The sequence below is a fragment of a genome, unplaced genomic scaffold (genome assembly GCF_019419815.1).
Source record: "Pyrus x bretschneideri cultivar Hongxiangsu unplaced genomic scaffold, Pyrus_bretschneideri_v1 Contig52, whole genome shotgun sequence".
NCBI classification, from domain to species: Eukaryota; Viridiplantae; Streptophyta; class Magnoliopsida; order Rosales; family Rosaceae; genus Pyrus; species Pyrus x bretschneideri.
The window spans coordinates 1,984,511-2,006,033 of NW_025999790.1; the positions used below are offsets into that span (position 1 = coordinate 1,984,511).

Below are 21,523 nucleotides of genomic sequence, written 5' to 3' on the forward strand. Positions count from 1 at the left end.
TGAGCATATTGTAATTTTTTTTTTCAAATCAATAATATCAACTAATTTTATTATCCCAAAAAGAAAAAAGTAATTTAGAAAATTTTCATTTACAAAGGCTCTATCACATCTCGGTTCGGGCCCTCACCACAATCCGGACCCCCACCATCCCCACCACAATCCGGACCCGCTCCACCACCGTAGCACGATATTGTCCTCTTTGGGCCTCGATCACGTTCTCATGGTTTTATTTCTGGGAACTCACACGAGAACTTCCCAGTGGGCCACCCATCATGGAAGTGCTCTCGCGCGCTACTCGCTTAACTTCGAAGTTCCCATGGAACCCGAAGCCAGTGAGCTTCCAAAAAATCTCCTGCTAGATAAAAATGGGAATATATATATAAGGTTTAAATGATCTACTCTCATGTGGAATGTTATAGGTTCAAACTTCAACCCCTCAAAAGCAGCAAACAAACTCGATACACAACATGTCCAACCAGTTATATCGTCATCTTTCACATGAAACTCCGCCACGTACCCACCAGACCTGCCAACTTCGGCATCTCTCTTTCATTTGCATGCACATCACCCCCTCTCTCTCCTCCCTCATAGTTTTTCTCACTCTTCTTCCAACCTCCAAAAAAAATCAATCTATAACCAAGAGAGCGAGATCATGAACCCTGAAAGCCTGATAGCTTCAGCGGCCATAAACATAGGGTTGGCTATTTTCATCCTCACCCTCTTCTCCGTCCTCAAGAAACAACCGTCAAATGCCCCTATTTACTATCCTCGCCGCCTCTCTGAATCCAACTGCCAGAGCCACCGCCGCATTCCGGACTTCGATGATAATTACGCCTCGTCACCCGTCGGTTTCCGCCGGTTCCTCCCTTCTGTCACATGGATTTCCCGCGCGTTTCGCGTCTCCGAGGATGAAATCCTCCAATCCAATGGCCTCGACGCTCTTATCATCATTAGGCTCTTCAAATTCGGGTTCGTTAATTATTAAAGTTAAATATTATATAGAATTGGAATGTATAGCAGATTTGTTTTTCCACTAATAGCGTCTAATCTTGTTCACTTATATTGTTCATTGGTTTTTAATATATAGGCGGCTTTTTTTTTTCTTGTTTTCAATGCATTTATCTTACAAACGTCTTAAATAAGTTGGCTAAAACGATGTGCTTTCTTTCTGCAATCAAATTCGGATCCCTTTCTTTACTTCAGATAAATTTAGTGTAGGAAAAATAAACAATAATTAAATACATAAATTAAGTGAATTTTCAGTTCCGCTTAATTATTATCACTAGCATTTTCTGCATGTGTAAATGTGAATAAAAAAAGAATTATTTTATAATATTGTGAAAACATAAGTTACTGAAACAAGAGTCAAGGCATTAGTTAATGGAATAGGATTCTCTCCTCTCTTTTTTTTCTTTGAAAGGTCACGGTTAATCTACATCAACATTTTATATTAATGTTTTATAGCAAGAAAAAGACAAAATAAGAAAATGTGAGAGGAGAGGATGAAAGGGGATGAAAAGAGAGGGGAAGAGAATCCTAGTAGGATTCTCTCCCCTTCTATTCCCATCTCCTTCCCTCCTCTCCCCTAACATATTATTTTTTATCTTATTGTCTCTATAAAAAAAATCAATATAAGATGTTAATGTGGTTAAACCGTAATCATTGAAATAGGAGGGAATGGAAGGGGGAGAGATACCAAGAGAAATGCGAAAGAAACTTTCTAAAAATGGGACTCTCCATGGACCTTTGGTTACCTCACAGTTTAACATCAATTTCCGTGCCAAGATTATAAAATATTAAGCAAAAAACATGAGGTGTCCCACTTTTAAGAGTCTCCTTAGCATTTCTCATAGTACCAATACATAGAACTATATTGGTGAGTATATAATAGAGTTTGGGGTAGGAGAACTAGAGAAATCAAACCCCTGATAATTTGAGAGTGATTAGGTCCAGTATCTCAGATTCTTCTTTGGCATATTTGCATGCGGTCTACTAGGATGTTAGGTTTTTATCCATGCACTCCAGTTCAAAACTCCCTCTTCCATAAATTATTGTAATAGTTTCAAATTTTGCCCCTCTCTTAATAATAGTAAAATTTTTGCAGGAAAAATAATGCTTAGAGCCTCCCTCATTCAATCAATGACTTGGGCCCCTGGGGGAGGGAGGGAGGGAAGGGCGCCCCGAGGGGCCCGTGGGGGGGGGGGGTGGTGTGGTGGGGTGGGGTGGTGGTTGGGTGGGGTTGGGTTTTGCTTTTTGTGGCCTTTCATAGGTTTGATAGAGAAGTTGGGTGCCAAATGCCAATGTTGATATATTTCTTTCTTTGCAGTATCAGATTCTTTGTGGTATGCTCCCTTATTGGATTGGTGGTACTTGTTCCAGTAAATTATAATGGCGATGGTCTTACAGCTAGGAGTGACCATTCGTTGGATTTTTTCTCAATATCTAACATTAGTCCAGGTTCCAACAGGTAAGACTGTCTTAGTTTTGCAGTGGATCAGATTCTTTCATAATTACTTAGGTTACCAAAGTTTTCCAACTTCCACAGGCTTTGGGTGCATTGTTCATGCCTATGGTTTATATCTCTCTATGGCATATACCTATTGCACAAGGTGAATGTTACACTCTCACAATCCATATTTTCAAGAATTATTAGTTATTGGATTTAATAATGTTTTCTTCTTGAACCGTAACACTTAGATGAGTCTACATAACAGGTGATTTCCTGCATAATTTCTTCTTCAGGAATATAAGGAGATTTTGGCTAAAAGGATTCAGCAACTTCTGAACGTTAGGCATCAGCCTAATCAGTTTAATGTTCTGGTTCGGGAAATTCCATTCTGCAGCAAACACAAGTCTCGCGGGTGTTGTGTTGATGAGTTCTTCTCTAAACATCACCCGTATGCCTATCATTCTTATCAGATATTGTATGATGGGAAAGAATTTAAGGAGTTGTTGGTAAGCCTTGAACATTTTCACATTAGCTCCCTGCCTCAGTCCACTATATTTTTATGTCGTGCAGTCTGTTCCATATATTGAGAATGTGAGATTAGAAATTAAAGAATTATCTATTTGATAAAAATATTGATACTCTGAGTTGTATCATGGGATTGTTTGCGATCTGGTTAAACACATACTAATAAGGATAATGGTTCATATTCTTGATGAGGGTTAATGGTTCTGTGGTTTTATGGTGAATTGTTGAGAGTTTGATGTGGGAATATGATTTATTTTTAACATTTATAGTTATTATGGTTGATTATTCTTCTTTTTCTTACCCTATTATATATTTGATTGTCATTTAATCAAGATAATCTTATGTGTAGAACCAATCAAAATCCATCGAAAAAAAGATAGAGGACTTGAGAAAGCAATCTGTGGTCAAGAAACATAACCAAACCCCTTTGCTCTTGAATCCATCTCATGAAGATTCTGAGAAATTATCGGTCTATGAGGAAAAGCTTGAAGAACTTCATCACAAGATACACCAGTTACAGTGTGAAGATATGCTCCACGAAAAGGTGATTATCATAGTGATAGTAGCCTTAATAATACATCGCATAAGGCAGATTCGGAATATGTATGTTCTTTATGCATAGTAATAATTCTTTATCGTTTCATTGTGACTCCATCTTTAGCAAATTCTCTATTTAGTCATTTGTATATCCATCAAATGCACACGCCAATGACCATTTGGTCTAGTGACATGTGTCTCCACTTTGTCGGAAACAAATACTTTTATTTATTTTAATAAACCTACCTGCTTTAAGAAATGTGTTCCTTTTGCTCTCTCTCCCCCCCCCCCCCCTCTCTCTCTCTCCCTTCATCACACACATTGTTATTCCATTAGAAAAAGCCTATTGTTATTGATTGTCTGTAGATCTTCCCAAACTCATAGTTTATTTTCGCTTAATCATTCACAGTCCATAACCATTTTCACCCCTACTTTACATAATTGTATACATTTAAGTTCTAACTATCAAATAACTCAGCAAAATATACTTCATAAGTATGCAAATAACCATCCCGAGTCCTTTTATATTTGTAGGAGTTGCCTGTTGCCTTTGTTACATTCAAGTCTCGGTTGGGTGCAGCCCTAGTTGTCCACTCTCAGCAGCACTCAAATCCACTTCTTTGGATCACTGACGATGCTCCAGAACCCAGGGATGTATCATGGAGAAATTTGGCGATCCCAGTCCGAGTTTTGCCACTCTGCAATTTTGGAGTTATTGTTGCAGCCTCCCTTCTTACAATTTTCTTTGCTATCCCAGTCACAGCCGTCCAGGGAATTGCCAAATTTGAAAAGTTAAAGAAATGGTTTCCCCCTGCCATGGCTTTACAGTTGATGTAAGATTTTCTTGCCATTCTGTTTGCTTGAATATCATGCCTGCTTGTTGAATCTTTGACTTGTGGAATATAGGCCTCAACTAATGCAGCAATCTGACTATTAATTCATAACTTTTGGAACATGAAATTAAACATTGAAAGGACCGGTATAAAGATTCAAATGATAAACAGTTTCAGAATTTGGTGAATTGAATATTCATGGTTCTGAATTCAGAGCTTCTATAAGCGAACTTTGTTAAACTTTGTACTGCTTTGGTTATAGTTTTTATGATTTGACATCTTAGATAATGTTAATATGTACAGACCAGGGTTAAGCTCTGTCATAACAGGGTATCTTCCGAGTGCCGTTCTGAATATGTTTATCTACATTGTTCCATTTGCAATGCTCGGAATGGCTAAACTATCAGGCTGCATCTCAAAGAGCAGGGAGGAGATAAAAGCTTGCAACATGGTTTTTTATTTCCTAGTTGGAAACGTCTTCTTTTGGAGCTTGCTATCGGGCTCTTTAATAGATGAAATTGGTGAATCTTTTACTCATCCAAAAGATATCCCCAGTCACCTTGCTAGAGCTGTCTCTGCTCAAGTGAGTTGGTCTCAATACTTTTGTAATATTCTGTTTACATTTCGTTTTAATTCATGCTCTTCATAATTTCCAAAGCTATTTCAGTGTTACTTTTTTCTTTTCCTTGTTTAAGTTTTAAATAGTTGTGGACTCTTGGATAATTTTCTGTTGTGTTGCATACTGTCTTTTTCTTTATTGTTTTCACCTTATCATTTTTTAAATAATTTTGAAAATACTGATTTGGTCCATAAAGCTTGATTTCTAATGTTTCAGGCAGATTTCTTTGTGACGTATATTTTGACAGATGGACTGTCGGGGTTTTCTTTGGAGATCCTTCAACCAGGATTACTTTGCTGGGATGCTATAAGGTCCTGTACATATGGCCGTGGAAAAGAGAAGACTCCTTATCTTTATTCATTACCTTACTTCAGAATCATTCCTGTGGTCTCGCTTTCTGTGCTGATTGGTACAGTATATGCAGTTGTGGCACCACTTATGCTCCCATTTTTGATTGGTTACTTCCTGCTTGGCTATGCGGTGTATATAAACCAGGTTAACTTTGGCAACTTTGCATTTATTAATGTCTGTTCTAGTAAATTCATGGCTTCCACATTATTTTGGTCCCTTTTGTAGTTGTGCTTTTGTTCTTTCTTCTCCCAATTAACATTCATAAGCTAAACAAAATTACGGAGAAGCATAGAGATCAAGATTTTCATTTTTTCAAAAAGTGGTTGAGAATAATACGTATATAGGGTGTCAAGTAATTATTTTAGAAACATTTTTGCATTTAGATGCAACTTAAAGTTCAGATCCCAGAATATCCATTGCCTTCAAGCTTTTCAATACTACATTTAGTAGCTGCTGAAACCGTTATTTGTTGTAGCTCATAGAGATCAACCAGCGGCAAAAGTTAAAGTTGCTAGGGTATGGGCCAAAAATAACCTATCGACTTTCTCTGGAATCTGAGGCGAGAAGGAGAACATGGGTCATCAAAACAGGCAGTATGTCTTGTGCCTTTGGGTTGACGTCTGCCCCGGGGGTTAGAGGCTTGTGTTCAATTATAAAATGTTATAAATTACTAATTAGTATCTCTATATTTAAAGACAATTGCTAAAATTATTTTGCACCAGAGCTGAGCATTTTGTGCACTTTGATATCAACTGCATGTGTTATAAACTTCGGTTCTGTTGCAGATTGAAGATGTTTATGAGACTTTTTATGATACGTGTGGACAGTATTGGCCTTACATCAATCATTATATTCTCGTTGCAATCATTCTCATGCAAATCACTATGATTGGTCTCTTTGGACTGAAATCAAAGCCGGCCGCATCCTTTTCCACAGTTCCACTTCTAGTGCTGACATTGATGTTTAATGAGTACTGCAAGATGCGTTTTCTTCCTACATTCCACCTTTTATCTATTCAGGTATATTGCTAAAATTGTTTTTGTATATTTACTGGATTGTGTAGGGAAACAACACTTGAACATTATAGCATGTTCCTTGAAACAATCTGTTAACTCGCTTTGAATAAAGTCGTGTAAGCATTTCCTAGGGTGCATTTGTTGTAGTAACTACGGATGATTGCTTTTTTATGGTGCTTGATCTTGTCCAAATTTTGAACTTAATTGAATTGGCACTTCCTTTCAGAATGCCAAGGAATTTGATGAACTTGATGAGAAGTGCAATCAGGTGGAGTTTAACTATGAGAATGCTAGCACTGCTTATTGCCCCCCTTGTTTGCGTCCTTTGAATTGCATGGAATCAGGGTCAAGCCACACGCCGCCTTTAGTTACTTCTTCGTCATTATAAACTCAAGCTCCCCCTGTACTCTGTCTTTTTTCGATGTGGAGAATCAGGTCTAATTGCTTTTTACATATTTCATCACCACGTCTTGCAGTGCAAGGCATTGACACATATAGCAAGGCCTAGAGACAGAAACGCATATATATAGCTGCGTTCAGATTGGTCTAGAGTATATTGTTAGTTGTTAACGTATACAGAACTTATTCTGATAACATCGAATCTTCCGTAGCATAGCAGGCTTAGCGGCAACATTTATGATGCGAGCAAATTATTGGTTATGCTTGAATAATCTGTACCTTGAGTCACAAGTAAAAGCAATAAAAGATATTAGGTTTTAACTTGCAATGTTCAGATTGTCTTGTATTAGTAGATCGAGTCATGCAAGTCGTGTCAGACGCATCTCTGTTTGATGGTTCAATTGGTGCATTAATTTTCCTTTTCATGAATTAATTTGTAAATAAAATTCCTAGAAACATAGTTTGACATTTTATGTGTACATAACCGTTTATTTGTTTTCTCAAACACAAGAATGAGTTTTTTTACTTGAATTAGACAAAGAAAATTACTTATGCATAACCTATTGCCGCCATTGCAGAATGATAACTTAGCGAGGAAAATATTATTTAACGATGAATATGTTACCATTGAAGAACGTATTGTAGTGTAGCCTGATAGGCATTTTTACCACTTGCAAAAGTAGGGATAAAAACACTTAAAAATAAGGGATAAAAACACTTAAAAATACTTGCAAGAGTACAAGATTATCGTAGTATAGCAGCTCAAGCAAGGTTGTTTTCCGCAGAAATTGAATGAATAATTTGTATTTAAACTAATTCTTAATTAACTATTTGAAAACAAAGATTGGAAAAGGTTGATTTTATGACCTAAAAACGAATTTTAAATTAAACAATTAAATAAATTGACAAAGTAAAGAAAACAAAAGAAAATGTTTTGAAAACCAAATTGTAAAAGCCTAGGGTTCCCCTGTCCCCTTCACAATCCTATGTAAATTTACCAATTACTTATGAATTACCCATGCAACTTTGAAGGTTAGGTTTTCCTTATGCATATTCTACTTGTGGCATTCAAGCTAGAACGTATATTAAACATACAATCCGTATGTGGCATTCATATCAAATATAAACATGTATGACTCATTACGCTTTGTTTGAAAAACCATGCAACCCCTAAGACGTGGCATTCACCCAAAATGAAATTAAAACTATCAATCACAAGAAGCAATACTCAATTCCCCGGTGGCATTCCGACCGAATTGCATCTGATTACTTATCTAAACATCCTAATGGTAGCTAAGCATTAAGATATAGAGATAGTTTAAACACAGTGATTAATAATTCAACGTATGCATGCATAACATCATAAGCAATTAAATAAAAACTACATATTCATGCTAAGGCTCAAGGCATCGCCCTAGCAAACGAAAATTAGTTACAAACAACCATAAAACACAAGGAATTTTATTGAAATAGAAAAAGGATAGAAAACATCTTGGAAATACAAAGCGTCAAAGCCTAGCTAAATTCTCCACGTACGTTCCACACCCCCACCTCTAATGGCTAGCTAAAAGTCTTATTTATACTACTAGAAAATAAAACCCTACCTTGAAAGGTTTTAGAATAAAACTAGGGAACATAATTTGGACTAAAATTTGGAGTTCTCAGAAAATTAGTCTTTTGACCGACCAAATCAACTCCAATTTTGTCCAAAAGGTCTCTTTTGAAAGCTTAAGACGTCCTCTACAAATCCTCAGAAGAAATCTTCCTCAGAATATGCCATCTTGACCTCCAAAATACCCAAAACGTCCAGAAACGTCAATCTGAGAAAGTTGCACGCTGGGCCTTAATTTCATTGCCACGGTCAAACGGCCTAATAGAAAAATCTGGAATTTTGGCATAATCATCTTGAAAGACTCACGAACATCCTCTAATTGGAATGACTCCAAAATTCAACCGTTTGATCACTTTTTGTTCCAATGGAAGTCAAATGTCCTACATTGAAAATATATAACAAAATATCAAAATTCCACCAAAATAACTAATAGATTAATACTAAAATTAGGGTAAAATACATAGTATAATATAGACTCATCATAGCCTATGAGAAAATACACATCCTGGGGACGTATCTTTGTATATAGTTTGACTGGTGAGCATGAGAATGTCAGGTGGAAGTCATTTTAGTACATTAAAGTTGTACTTTTGACTTATACGATCAACTTCGAACTTTGGTCCCCGTGGAGCCTTTAGTAGAGTACTAAATAATGTTGAACTGTATTAATAACTCTAAGCTTTCAAAGTGTTGCTCCCAAAAGTTTGGTTAAGGGCATGTCATATGTGCTTGCCTGGGAACAGAAAAATCGGTGGCACAAATGCCAGTTGAGGAATGTAAAGTGACATATGATTGCTATTATACTAGTTGAGAAATAATAATGTTATGGAGTCCAATCTTGACAAATTTAATTTGAAAATTGATTGTATTTCAATTTAATCTTTTTCCCTGGTGAAGAAATTAGGTAAAAAAAACAAGGTAAGATGCCTTACAATATCTTACAAGTAACATAACAAAATAATATCATGGTTAAAATATGACTAAAAAGATTGAAGAACAGTTGGAAAGACATAAAATCAGCATCAGGGCTCGAGCATTGTAGGTTTGGGCTCCAATATCTAATTTGTGCCAAGATCAACTGTTTTGAACGGCGAGGCAAACAACATTGAGCGCTTATGGGAATTTTTGATCAAATTACTAACCCAAAACGGGATTTAAGCTTTTATTTGTTTTCCTATTTGTACTCCGATAAGCAACCTATGGGGTGCTAGGGTTGTAATCATTCGTATTATTATTCGATTATAAATTTTGAGGTTTTCTTAATTCTTGGTGGATTCCAGTTTAATACGGAATAATAATTTAGGGTATTTTGTATACATTGCACCGGACACTCAAGCTTGCACCTGTGTTTAAAGGTGTGTCAAATGCTTGAGCAGTGCAGAAAGAATTTTAATTAGCACGAAGCGGAATTTCTTATTGTTGAACAGTACAAGAATTGATCAAACGAATTACAATATAAATGGTTCGATTCCTAATCATATCAAGGTCTTTTGTAATAAAACTCAACATGTCGTAATAATTAAGATGCAAGTTTTGGGATGGTATAGGTTGTTGACCCGTCTCAATGAATCTTGCACAACAAGAATATGCCTTCCAGAATTATAGGATTCTACACTCTCACTATTAAAAATTTGGTGTTATATATAATGGTTCTTTGCAAATTTGTGCAGGTTTTTAGTTCTTTTCTTTTGTCATATTTGAGTTTAATTCATGAAATATCTGTTAGAGAATAGAATTCAGCATAATATCACTGAGGCCTTTTATAATATATAGGTGATTAAATTAGACGCGGTGGACCATGCTGGGCCTGAAAATTTATCGATATTGATGTGCTGATGATCTCATTCATAAGGATTTTCGAAGGGCCGAAGTTGATTCTTTGGAGTGAAGGAAAATTTTTTTTCCAGTAATTTATAAATGCAAAGGTCGTATTACAAGGTAGCTGCATAACAGAAGAATCAAACGAGTACAACAACACAACACACAATTGCAAGATAATAAAGTTACAACAACCTCATTTCTCTGTCCATGTAGGACTTTATTCTATAGCTATTTATATGGTTCTCATCTCTTATTTGGAAGGAAAACTAGCTAGTCTAGTTTAGGGAACAGTGGGAGGTAATGGCTTCCCAAGGAATGATTGTGGAGGAAATGGCTTCTTGAATTTTGGAATCGGCTTCTTGAAGATGGTAGGGGGAAACGGCTTCTTGTAAACTGGAACTGGTGGAGGAAGTGGCTTCTTGTAAACTGGAATTGGTGGAGGAAGTGGCTTCTTGTAAACTGGAACAGGTGGTGGAAGTCGCTTCTTGAATTTTTGAAGTGGATGGAAAATTGGCTTCTTCAGAAATGGCTTTTCTTCCACAACCGGAACCGGTGGAGGACCCCTTTTGTAGGGAGGAATCTTATAGACTGGAACTGGTGGAGGGAGTGGCTTGAAAAAGGCCTTCGGAGGAAAGATCTTAGGTGGAGGCGGCTTCTTGAAGAAGGGCTTGTGTGGAGGCAATTTAAATTTCTCTTCTTCATTGACTTCTGCAGCTTCTGCTCTTTGCAACTCTTCATTATGGACATAGTATAGACACAGAGATGCATAAGATTATTACGTAGTAGGAGAAAAACAAATGTATATGATTAACTAATAACCAAGAATATATACAAAATGACCATCAAATAACTACTACTTAATCACACATTAGACTGATCTATGATTACATATGAGTCTTATATAATGGAAAAGGAAACTAAGATTAGTTTTGAAATTGTTTTGTTTATATATGCATGCATGTATAGGGAGGTTCAACTAAGGCCCTATTCAACAATGTGTCAATATTATGAACTATTTAGTATTTAGGTCTTCTCTCAAAAATCAACGTTGCAAAAAACCATGCAAATCCGACACAATTTAATTACTCAATAAATGGTTGTCATTTTAGAGTACTTTGGTTCTTAAAAGGAAACTACATAAGTATATATATTACCTGAAAAAGCTTTGGCTGCTGCTTGTTCACCAGTTACCTCAATGGTCTCTCCATTGCTATAGCAGATGCTTGCAGCAAAGAAGCAGAACCAGAGACCCAGAAGAGCCCCTTAAAAAGCAACAGGAATCTGCATTGAGAATTAAGCCTTTCCAATGCTACCACTGGATATGCTAACTGTGCAAAAGTGCTTAATCCAAACGTACCATTTGGTTTTGGTGCTTTTTATCAGTTCCACAGGCCTTGTTATTTATAGCAAGTGTGATGAGCTGTTTAGGAGGCTTAGGCCTTATTAATTAATGGCTTCTTTTTCTTTACTCTCTCAAAAAAGAGTTCTGTTGGGTTCTTAGTAGCTAGCAATGAAATGTTTCCTCCTGCTTGTCAATTATTCTTTGGACTCGTAAATGGTGGGTGTCCTATTCAAAGAAAAAGTACATAAAACCACTTCTGGTCTAATTCTTAGCAATCATTAAGTTGGAGCCTACAATAAAGTAGACATCAACTACGTAACACATTAGCTTCTTCCATTCATTCGATCCATTAGGTTCTTCAATTTGTTTAGAGAAGAAACAAGACGGATCCCTTTTTTTAATGCGGGCATCGCTCTTTCCTTTGACTTGGCTTTTGTTGACATCGATATAGACTCTGTACGCTACAACTTAGGCTCGGTATCCAACGTCATATGGATATCCCTTTGACGCCCTTCGGTCCTCACCAGCAGTATATCGACAGTTGTGGAGTTAGGCCTTTCGCTCCACACCTCACTATGTTGAGGGTTTAAGTTGCCTAAGCAACAAGAGGGAGATGGGAATCTAACCCAGCTAGACCTTTTCATTACGCGGATTGTAGAACGCCCGAGCCCCGCGCCCCATCCAATCCCCCGCTGGATCAAGGCCTGCCATATGTTGGACAATTTCGACCACGATCTCGAAAAGATCTTGAGCCTTAATACGGGCAAATTGGATGTCCTCGGCTTCGGGAAAATCAAATTTCGCCAAAAGGCGGCGCTCAATCGAGCAAACAGAATCTCCTCCTAGATGGACCTGCTTCCTCACCCTGGGAAGAGACCAGATTAGTGGGGGTGTTTTGGGGGTGCGGCTGGGCTACTTCTTCGCCTTCCTCAATAGGAAGGGGCTCTGCTAAGACGCCTAGATCGAAAGTAAGTCCAACAGGCCGACTACTCTACTATAAGCTACTTTTAGCTTCTATAGCGGGCCTTCCTTTTTTGTGTTGTTGGAGTTTGTATTGGTGCTGAATGAACATATCAAACAAGGGCAAGCAGTATAAGCCTAATGGGATGGTACTTACTTTCATACTGCATGGCTTTCGTCAGCTCGTGTCATGAGATGTTTGGTCAAGTGAAAGAAAAAGGTAAACTCAATGTCATAGAAATAGAATACACAGGAATCAGCACGGTCTTATTCATCTGCAAAAATAGGACTGAAAAAAATCATGAGTAGGTAAATAGGCAAATTGATGTTCGATCACGACGAGAGGGAAGAGATCTTCGGTCGATGATTTTCTGTAGATCTTCCCGTATTCATAGCTCAGAATTGTATACATTTAAGTTCTATCAAATAACTCAGCAAACTATACTCCATAAGTACGCAAAAAAAACCATCCCGAGTTTTTTATATTTGTAGGAGTTGGCTGTTGCTTTTGTTACATTCAAGTCTCGGTTGGGTGCAGCACTCAAATCCACTTCTTTGGATCACTGAGGATGCTCCAGAACCCAGGGATGTATCATGGAGAAATTTGGCAATCCCAGTCCGAGTTTTGCCACTCTGCAATTTTGGAGTTACTGTTGCAGCCCCCCTTCTTACAATTTTCTTTGCTATCCCAGTCACTGCCGTCCAGGGAATCGCCAAATTTGAAAAGTTAAAGAAATGGTTTCCCCCTGCCATGGCTTTAAAATTGATGTAAGATTTTCTTGCCGTTCTTTTTTGCTTGAATATCATGCGTCCTTGTTGAATCTTTGACTTGTGGAATATAAGCCTCAATTAATTCAGCAATCTGACTATTAATTCATAACTTTTGGAACATTAAATTAAACATTGAAAGGACCAGTATAAAGATCTGAATGATAAACAGTTCCATAAATTAGAGAATTGAATATTCATGGTTCTGAATTCAGAGCTTCTATAAGCAAACTTTGTAGTGCTTTGGTTATAGTTTTTATGAATTGACATCTTAGATAATGTTAATATGTACAGACCAGGGTTAAGCTCTGTCATAACAGGGTATCTTCGGAGTGCCGTTCTGAATTTGTTTGTCTACATTGTTCCATTTGCAATACTCGGAGGAGATAAAAGCGTGCAACATGGGTTTTTATTTCCTAGTTGGAAACGTCTTCTTTTGGAGCTTGTTATCTGGCTCTTTAATAGATGAAATTGGCGAATCTTTTACTCATCCGAAAGATATCCCCAGTCACCTTGCTAGAGCTGTCTCCGCTCAAGTGAGTTGGTCTTAATACTTTTGTAATATTCTGTTTGTGTTTCGTTTTAATCCACGCTCTTCATAACTTCCAAAGCTATTTCAATTTTGCTTTTTTCTTTTCCTTGTACAAGTTTTAAATAGTTGTGGACTCTTGGATAATTTTCTGTTGTGTTGCATACTTTCTTTTTCTTTATTGTTTTCAACTTATCGTTTCTAAATAATTCTGAAAATACTGATTTAGTTAATAAAGCTTGATTTTCTTTGGAGATCCTCCAACCAGGACTACTTTGCTGGGATGCTATAAGGTCCTGTACATATGGCCGTGGAAAAGAGAAGACTCCTTATCTTTATTCATTACCTTACTTCAGAATCATTCCTGTGGTCTCGCTATCCGTGCTGATTGGTACAGTATATGCAGTTGTGGCACCACTTATGCTCCCATTTTTCATTGGTTACTTCCTGCTCGGCTATGCGGTGTATATAAACCAGGTTAACTTTGGCAACTTTGCATTTATTATTTAAGTCATTGTTATTGTTCCTATGAAAGTCTGTTCTTGTAAATTCACGGCTTCCACATTCTTTTGGTCCCTTTTGTTGTGCTTTTGTTCTTTCTTCTCCCAATTAACATTCATAAGCTAAACAAAATTAAGGAGAAGCATAGAGATCAAGATTTTCATTTTTTCAAAAAGCGGTTGAGAATAATACGTATATAGGGTGTCAAGTAATTATTTTAGAAACATTTTTGCATTTAGATGCAACTTAAAGTTCAGATCCCAGAATATTCATTGGCTTCAAGCTTTTCAATACTTTCATTTAGTAACTGCTGAAAGCGTTATTTGTTGCAGCTCGTAGAAATCAACCTGTGGCAAAAGTTTAAGTTGTTAGGGCATGGGCCAACAATAACCTATCAACCTTAAAGTAGACTTTCTCTGGAATCTGAGGCGAGAAGCGGAACATGGGTCATCAAAACAGCCAGTCCATCTTGCGCCTTTAGGTTGAGGTCTGCCCCGGGAGTTAGATACTTGTGTTCAATTATAACATGTTATAAATTACTAATTAGTATCTCTATCTTTAAAGACAATTGCTGAAATTTATTTTGCACCAGAGATGAGCATTTTGTGCACTTTGATATCAACTGTATGTTTTATAAACTTCGGTTCTGTTGCAGATTGAAGATGTTTATGAGACTTTTTATGATACATGTGGACAGTATTGGCCTTACATCAATCATTATATTCTCGTTGCAATCATTCTTGTGCAAATAACTATGATTGGTCTCTTTGGACTGAAATCAAAGCTGGCGGCATCCTTTTCCACAATTCCACTTCTAGTGCTGACATTGATGATTAATGAGTACTGCAAGATGCGTTTTCTTCCTGCATTCCACCTTTTATCTATTCAGGTATATTGCTAAAATTGTTTTTGTATATTTACTGGATTGTGAGGGAAGCAACACTTGAACATTATAGCATGTTCCTTGAAACAATCTGTTAACTAGCTTTGAATAAAGTCGTGTAAGCATTTCCTTGGGTGCATTTGTTGTAGTAACTACGGATGATTGCTTTTTTATGGTGCTTGATCTTGTCCAAATTTTGAACTTAATTGAATTGGCACTTCCTTTCAGAATGCCAAGGAATTTGATGAACATGATGAGAAGTGCAATCAGGTGGAGTTTAACTATGAGAATGCTAGCACTGCTTATTACCCCCCTTGTTTGCGTCCTTCGAATTGCATGGAATCAGGGTCAAGCCACACGCCGCCTTTAGTTACTTCTTCGTCATTATAAACTCAAGCACTCATCTTTTTTCGATGTGGAGAATCAGGTCTAAATACTTTTTCAATATTTCATCACCACGTCTTGCAGTGCAAGGCATTGGCACATATAGCAAGGCCTAGGGACAGAAACACATATATATATATAGCTGCGTTCAGATTGGTCTGCAGATTGTTAGTTGTAAAGGTATACAGAACTTCTGATAACATCGAATCATCCGTGGCGTAGCAGGCTTAGCAGCAACATTTATGATGCGATCAAATTATTTGTTACACTTGAATAATATGTACCTTGAGTCACAAGTAAAAGCAATAAAAGATATTGGGTTTTAATTTTCACTATTCAGATAGTCTTGTATTAGTAGATCGAGTCATGCTAGTATTGTTAGACGCATCTTCTGTCTGATGGTTCACTTGGTGGAGTATTTTTCTTTTGGCTTTTTAGCCAAAAAGGTCCATGAGATTTGCATAACACATCACTTTGGTCTCTGAGATTGAAAATCAATAGAAATGGTCCTGAGATTGTCCAACATCCATTATTTTGGTCATTCCATTGAAAACTCCGTTAAGTGTCCCAGAGCTCTTAGCTGAAAGTTTGGACAATTTTCAAAGCTTCGTAACTTAATTTTTTTCTTAACCAAATTTGATCCATAATATATCAAAAGGAAGATGGGAAAGTGTAAAACAAGATTATACCTATTTGGAAGCCCAATGGTTGCTAGAGATGACCAGAAAATAACCTGAAAGATGACTAGTCAGCAGGAAAACTGGAAAACTTGCCGGAAATTGGGTAAACTTTAAACATTCATAACTTCTTCAATACTCAACGAAATTGAGTGATTCAAAAAAAAAAAAGCATACTTCTCGACGAGAGGAAGAGCATGAAACCTTTATTGATGGCTACATCGTTGTGATTTGGCCGAAAAATGACTCGAAAGTGGCTGTCTTGGTCTCAAGTTAGCCACTTTCGAGCCGTTTTCCGGCCAAACCATGGCGAATTAGCCATGCAGAAAGATACCACTATATTCATCATCTCATTGAGAAGTATGATTTTTGTTTTTGAATCACTCAATTTCGTTGAGCATTGAAGAAGTTATGAACGTTTAAAGTTTATCTAGTTTCCGACGAGTTTTCCAGTTTTTCCGCGCATCGGTGACCTTTCAGGCTATTTTCCAGCCATTTCTGGCAACCATTGGGCTTCCAAATGGTATAATCTTGTTCTACACTTTCCTATCTTCATTTTGATATATTATGGGTTGAATTTGGTTAAGAAACGATTGAATTATGAAGCCTTGAAAATTGCCCAAAATTCCGATCAAGAGCTCCAGGACAATTAACGGAAATACCAAAATAATGGATGATGGACCATTTCTATTGATTTTCAATTTCAGGAACCAAAGTGATGTATTATGCAAATCTCATGAACCATTTTGGCTACAAAGCCTTTTCTTTTTCATAAATTAATTTGTAAATAAAATTCCTAGAAACATAGTTTAAAATTTTTTTTTTGTACATAACCGTTTATTCATTTTCTCAAACACAAGAATGAGTTTTTTACTAGAACTAGATAGAGAAAATTACTTATGCATAACTTGTTGCCGCTACCGCAGAATGATAATTTAACGAGAAATATCATTTAACAACGAATACATTACCGTTAAAGAACGTATTGTAGTGTAACGTATGTGCAAATACACATCCTTGAAACGTATATTTGTATGTAGTTTGACAGGTGAGCATAAGAATGTCTTTTTTTTTTGGGTTAAATGGTGAGCATGAGAATGTCAGTAGGAGTCATTTTAGTACATTAAAGTTGTACTTTTGACTTATACGATCAATTTCGAAGTTTGGTCCCCGTGAAGCCTCTAGTAGAGTACTAATTAATGTCGAACTGCATTAATAACTCTAACCTTTCTAAGTGTTGCTCCCAAAAGTTTGGTTAAGGGCATGTCACATGTGCTTGTCTGGGAACAGAAAAATCGGTGGCATAAATGCCAGTTGAGGAATGTAAAGGGACATATGATTGCTATTATACACCATTTAGTTGAGAAATAATAATGTTATGGGGTCCAATCTTGACAAATTTAATTTGAAAATTGATTGTATTCCAATTTAATCTTTTCCCTGGTAAAGAAATTAGGCAAAAAAAAGGTAACTTGTCCTTACAATATCTTACAACTAACAAGACAAAATAATATTGTTATGAAAATATGTCTAAAAAGATCGAAGAACAGTAGGAAAGGCATAAAATCAGCATCAAGTCTCGAGCATTGTAGATTTGGACTCCAATATCTGATTTGTCCTCAAGATCAACCGTTTTGAACGGTGAGGCAAACAACACTAAGCGCTTTGTCCTAACGTATGGGCATTTTTGATCAAATTACTAACACAAAACGGGATTTAAGCTTTTATTTGTTTAATTCATTTCCTATTCGTACTCCTAGAAAGTCCACTATAAGCAACCTGTGGGGTGCTCGGGTTGTAATCATTCGTATTATTATTCGATTATAAATTTTGAGGTTTTCTTAATTCTTGGTGGATTCCAATTTAATAGTAGATTATAATTTAGATTATTTTGTATACATTGCACCACACACTCAAGCTTGCGCCTGTGTTTAAAGGTGTCTCAAATGCTTGAGCAGTGCAGAAAGAATTTTAATAAGCATGAAGCGGAATTTCTTATTGTTGAACAGTACAATAATTGATCAAACAAATTACAATATAAATAGTTCCTTTCCTTATCATATCAAGGTCTTTTGCAATAAAACTCAACATGTCGTAATAATTAAGATGCAAGTTTTGGGATGGTATAGGTTGTTGACCCGTCTCAATGAATCTTGCACAACAAGAATATGCCTTCCAGAATTATAGGATTCTACACTCTCACTATTAAAAATTGGGTGATATATATAATGGTTCTTTGCAAATTTGTGCAGGTTTTTAGTTCTTTTCATTTGCCATATTCAAGTTTAGTTCATGAAATATCTGTTGGAGAATAGAATTCCACATAATATCACCGATGCCTTTTATAATATATAGGTGACTAAGCCAGACGCTATGGACCATGATGGGCCTGAAAATTTATCGATATCAATGTGCTAATGATCTCATTCATAAGGATTTTGAAGGGCCGAAGTTGATTCTTTGGAGTGAAGGAAATTTTTTTTTTTTCCAGTAATTTATAAATGCAAAGGTCGTATTACAAGGTAGCTGCATAACAGCAGAATCATACAAGTACAACAACACCACACAATTTAAAGATAATAAAGTTACAACAACCTCATTTCTCTCTCCATGTAGGACTTTATTCTATAGCTATTTATATGCTACTCATCTCTTATTTGGAAGGAAAACTAGCTAGTCTAGTTTAGGGAACAGTGGGAGGTACCGGCTTCCCAAGGAATGGATGTGGAGGAAATGGCTTCTTGAATTTTGGAATCGGCTTCTTGAAGAATGGATGTGGCGGAAACGGCTTCTTGTAAACTGGAACTGGTGGAGGAAGTGGCTTCTTGTAAACTGGAATTGGTGGAGGAAGTGGCTTCTTGTAAATTGGAATTGGTGGAGGAAGTGGCTTCTTGTAAATTGGAACTGGTGGAGGAAGTGGCTTCTTGTATACTGGAATTGGTGGAGGAAGTGGCTTCTTGAATTTTGGAAGTGGAGGAAGTGGCTTCTTGTAAACTGGGACTGGTGGAGGAAGTGGCTTCTTGTAAACTGGAATTGGTGGAGGAAGTGGCTTCTTGTAAACTGGAATTGGTGGCGGAAGTGGCTTCTTGAATTTTGGAAGTGGATGGAAAATTGGCTTCTTCAGAAATGGCTTTTCTTCCACAACCGGAACCGATGGAGGACCCCAGGGAGAATTATCAATGCCTTGATATCCAGGTACAATTTTCTCTACTTCATGGACTTCTGCAGCTTCTGCTCCTTGCAACTCTTCATTATGGACATAGTTTACACACAGAGACATGCAAAAGATTTACGTACGAGGAGAAAAACAAATATATATATGATTAACTAATAACCAAGAACATATACAAAATGATTATCAAATAACTACTACTTAATCACACATTAGACTAATCTATGACTACATATGAGTCTTATATAATGGAAAACGAAACTGAGATTAGTTTTGAAATTGTTTTGTTTATATGTGCATGCATGTATAGGGAGGTTCAACTAAGGCTGTTTAGTCTTAGGTCTTCTCGCAAAAATCAATGCTGCAAAAAACCATGCAAATCCAACACAATTTAACTACTCAATAAATGGTTGTCATTTAGAGTTTCCTTGAAATACTTTGGTTCTTAAAAGGAAACTATATAAGTATATATATTACCTGAAAAAGCTTTGGCTGCAGCTTGTTCACCGGTTACCTCAATGGTCTCTCCATTGCTATAGCAGAAGCTTACAGCAAAGAAGCAGAACCAGAGACCCAGAAGAGCCCCTTGAAAAGCAACACGAATCTGCATTGAGAATTAAGCCCTTCTATGCTACCACTGGATATACTAACAGTGCAAAAGTGCTTAATCCAAACGTACCATTTGGTTTTGGTGCTTTTTATCAGTTCGACAGGCCCTGTTATTTATAGCATGAGTGATGAGCTGTTTAGGAGGCGTAGGCCTTATTAATTAATTGAGAGTTTGACATGAAGCTCCATTGAGATTGGAAAACGGTATTGGTACCGTACAATTATGCAACATTCTTACGAAAGATTTTTCTATGTACTCAGAACACAAATGGATACATTGTATATTACAATATAAGTGGAGACAAATATATATTTCATTAATCTTTTGTTTTGTGACACTTGTTATGTTAGCTCGTGTTCCGAATCCACTAAAAAAATATCACGCTCACGGGCTTTCCAGCTCAGATGATGTCTATTTTCATTAATGACTACCCTAACTACTACCAATGTTGGCACATCCCGACCCAAGGTCCACCACAACCCGAGCTCGACTCCACCGTAACACGATATTATCCGCTTTAGGCCCCGATCACGCCCTCACGGTTTTGTTCCTGGAAACTCACACGAGAACTTACCAGTGAGCTCCCAAAAGATCTCGTGCTAGTTAGAGATGAGAATATACATACAAAGCTTACAAGATCCACTTCCATGAACAATGCAGGATGTCATAAATGTAATTTAGCTTTTCTGACTACGACCAGTGTCTTTTAGCTTTTCTGCTTTTCCAATTTTTGTCAAACAGTATAATGGTGAGTACGACTAATTTGAGGCCTTCTCAGATCAACTCTGCCCATTTGTAACATGTCGGTGGCTTTGTTTTTTTTTTTTTTTTCTTCTTCCTTTCAAAAAAGGAGAACAATTGGCAAGCCGTGATTATCCACTTCTTTCGTGCTTAAAGGAGGCTAGTTAGGAATTGCACTCTACCCATAACCATGCTCAAACAGCTTCACAGCTTACAAAGTAGCAAAATCAGGATCTCCTGTCATTTTCTTTAAGGGAGCTGCTGTCCGCATTTTTCTACTGAGCCACTTGTTAGTACGCATTATTGGCTACTAAGTATCCAATGATATTCTACTTTCAACTCATAATATGCACTTTTTAGCAATTGAGGGGCGATTTTAACTTGGGACATACTGTAACGTTCAGAAGAAATATATCAATACGCTAACAACTGAATTAGTCCCTCGGCCCAACAAAGAGACATCACTTGAATTAGCTTATCAAATCCCCAAACAGTATCACAAGACATTTTCGGTCTCGAAATCAAAATTGATAACTTACTATATTCAAAGTATATTGAAGATAAAGGTAAATGACATTTCATTTTAAGGAGATTACATAAAACAATATTTTATCCCTTTTAATTCTACCATTTGTGGGCCTATTGAAATGTATCATACTATGAAATCTCGTGGTGTTCATACCATGAAATCTTCTTGTTTTGAGGTGGATTTTATTCACATATGGTGGTGAGTTTAGAGGCTGAGCAAAGTAAGCTTCATCTTTGATCTTCTGGGGAGGTGAGGTGCAGGGGTT

The 21,523-nt window shown here is 36.9% G+C and overlaps 2 protein-coding genes and 1 pseudogene across 2 annotated transcripts; 2 read left to right on the top strand and 1 right to left on the bottom strand.

Moving 5' to 3' along the window:
* Positions 1–447: 447 nt before the first annotated feature.
* LOC103945575 (CSC1-like protein At3g54510) lies at positions 448–6,988 on the top strand. Its single transcript, XM_009356167.3, has 10 exons — positions 448–969; positions 2,327–2,467; positions 2,546–2,609; positions 2,743–2,955; positions 3,324–3,518; positions 4,046–4,344; positions 4,648–4,927; positions 5,180–5,458; positions 6,100–6,333; positions 6,557–6,988. The coding sequence occupies exons 1-10, from the start codon at positions 653–655 to the stop codon at positions 6,716–6,718; spliced, it is 2,184 nt and encodes a 727-aa protein (XP_009354442.2). The 5' UTR covers positions 448–652; the 3' UTR covers positions 6,719–6,988.
* A 5,644-nt stretch (positions 6,989–12,632) lies between these two features.
* LOC125470739 lies at positions 12,633–15,748 on the top strand (annotated as a pseudogene).
* Positions 15,749–18,672: 2,924 nt separating this feature from the next.
* On the bottom strand, positions 18,673–20,089 carry LOC125470772 (extensin-1-like). Its single transcript, XM_048570343.1, has 2 exons — positions 19,856–20,089; positions 18,673–19,452 (listed from the first exon to the last, which is right to left on the bottom strand). The coding sequence occupies exons 1-2, from the start codon at positions 19,986–19,988 to the stop codon at positions 18,890–18,892; spliced, it is 696 nt and encodes a 231-aa protein (XP_048426300.1). The 5' UTR covers positions 19,989–20,089; the 3' UTR covers positions 18,673–18,889.
* Between the last annotated feature and the right edge of the window lie 1,434 nt (positions 20,090–21,523).

Excerpts from the sequence above, each read along its gene's own strand:
- LOC103945575 (XM_009356167.3), top strand. The coding sequence starts at position 653 with ATGAACCCTGAAAGCCTGATAGCTTCAGCGGCCATAAACATAGGGTTG. Across the intron at positions 4,345-4,647 it reads GCCATGGCTTTACAGTTGAT|ACCAGGGTTAAGCTCTGTCA; the intron begins GTAAGATTTTCT and ends TAATATGTACAG. Across the intron at positions 4,928-5,179 it reads CTAGAGCTGTCTCTGCTCAA|GCAGATTTCTTTGTGACGTA; the intron begins GTGAGTTGGTCT and ends CTAATGTTTCAG.
- LOC125470772 (XM_048570343.1), bottom strand. The coding sequence starts at position 19,988 with ATGCAGATTCGTGTTGCTTTTCAAGGGGCTCTTCTGGGTCTCTGGTTC. Across the intron at positions 19,453-19,855 it reads TGCAGCCAAAGCTTTTTCAG|AGTTGCAAGGAGCAGAAGCT; the intron begins GTAATATATATA and ends TCCATAATGAAG.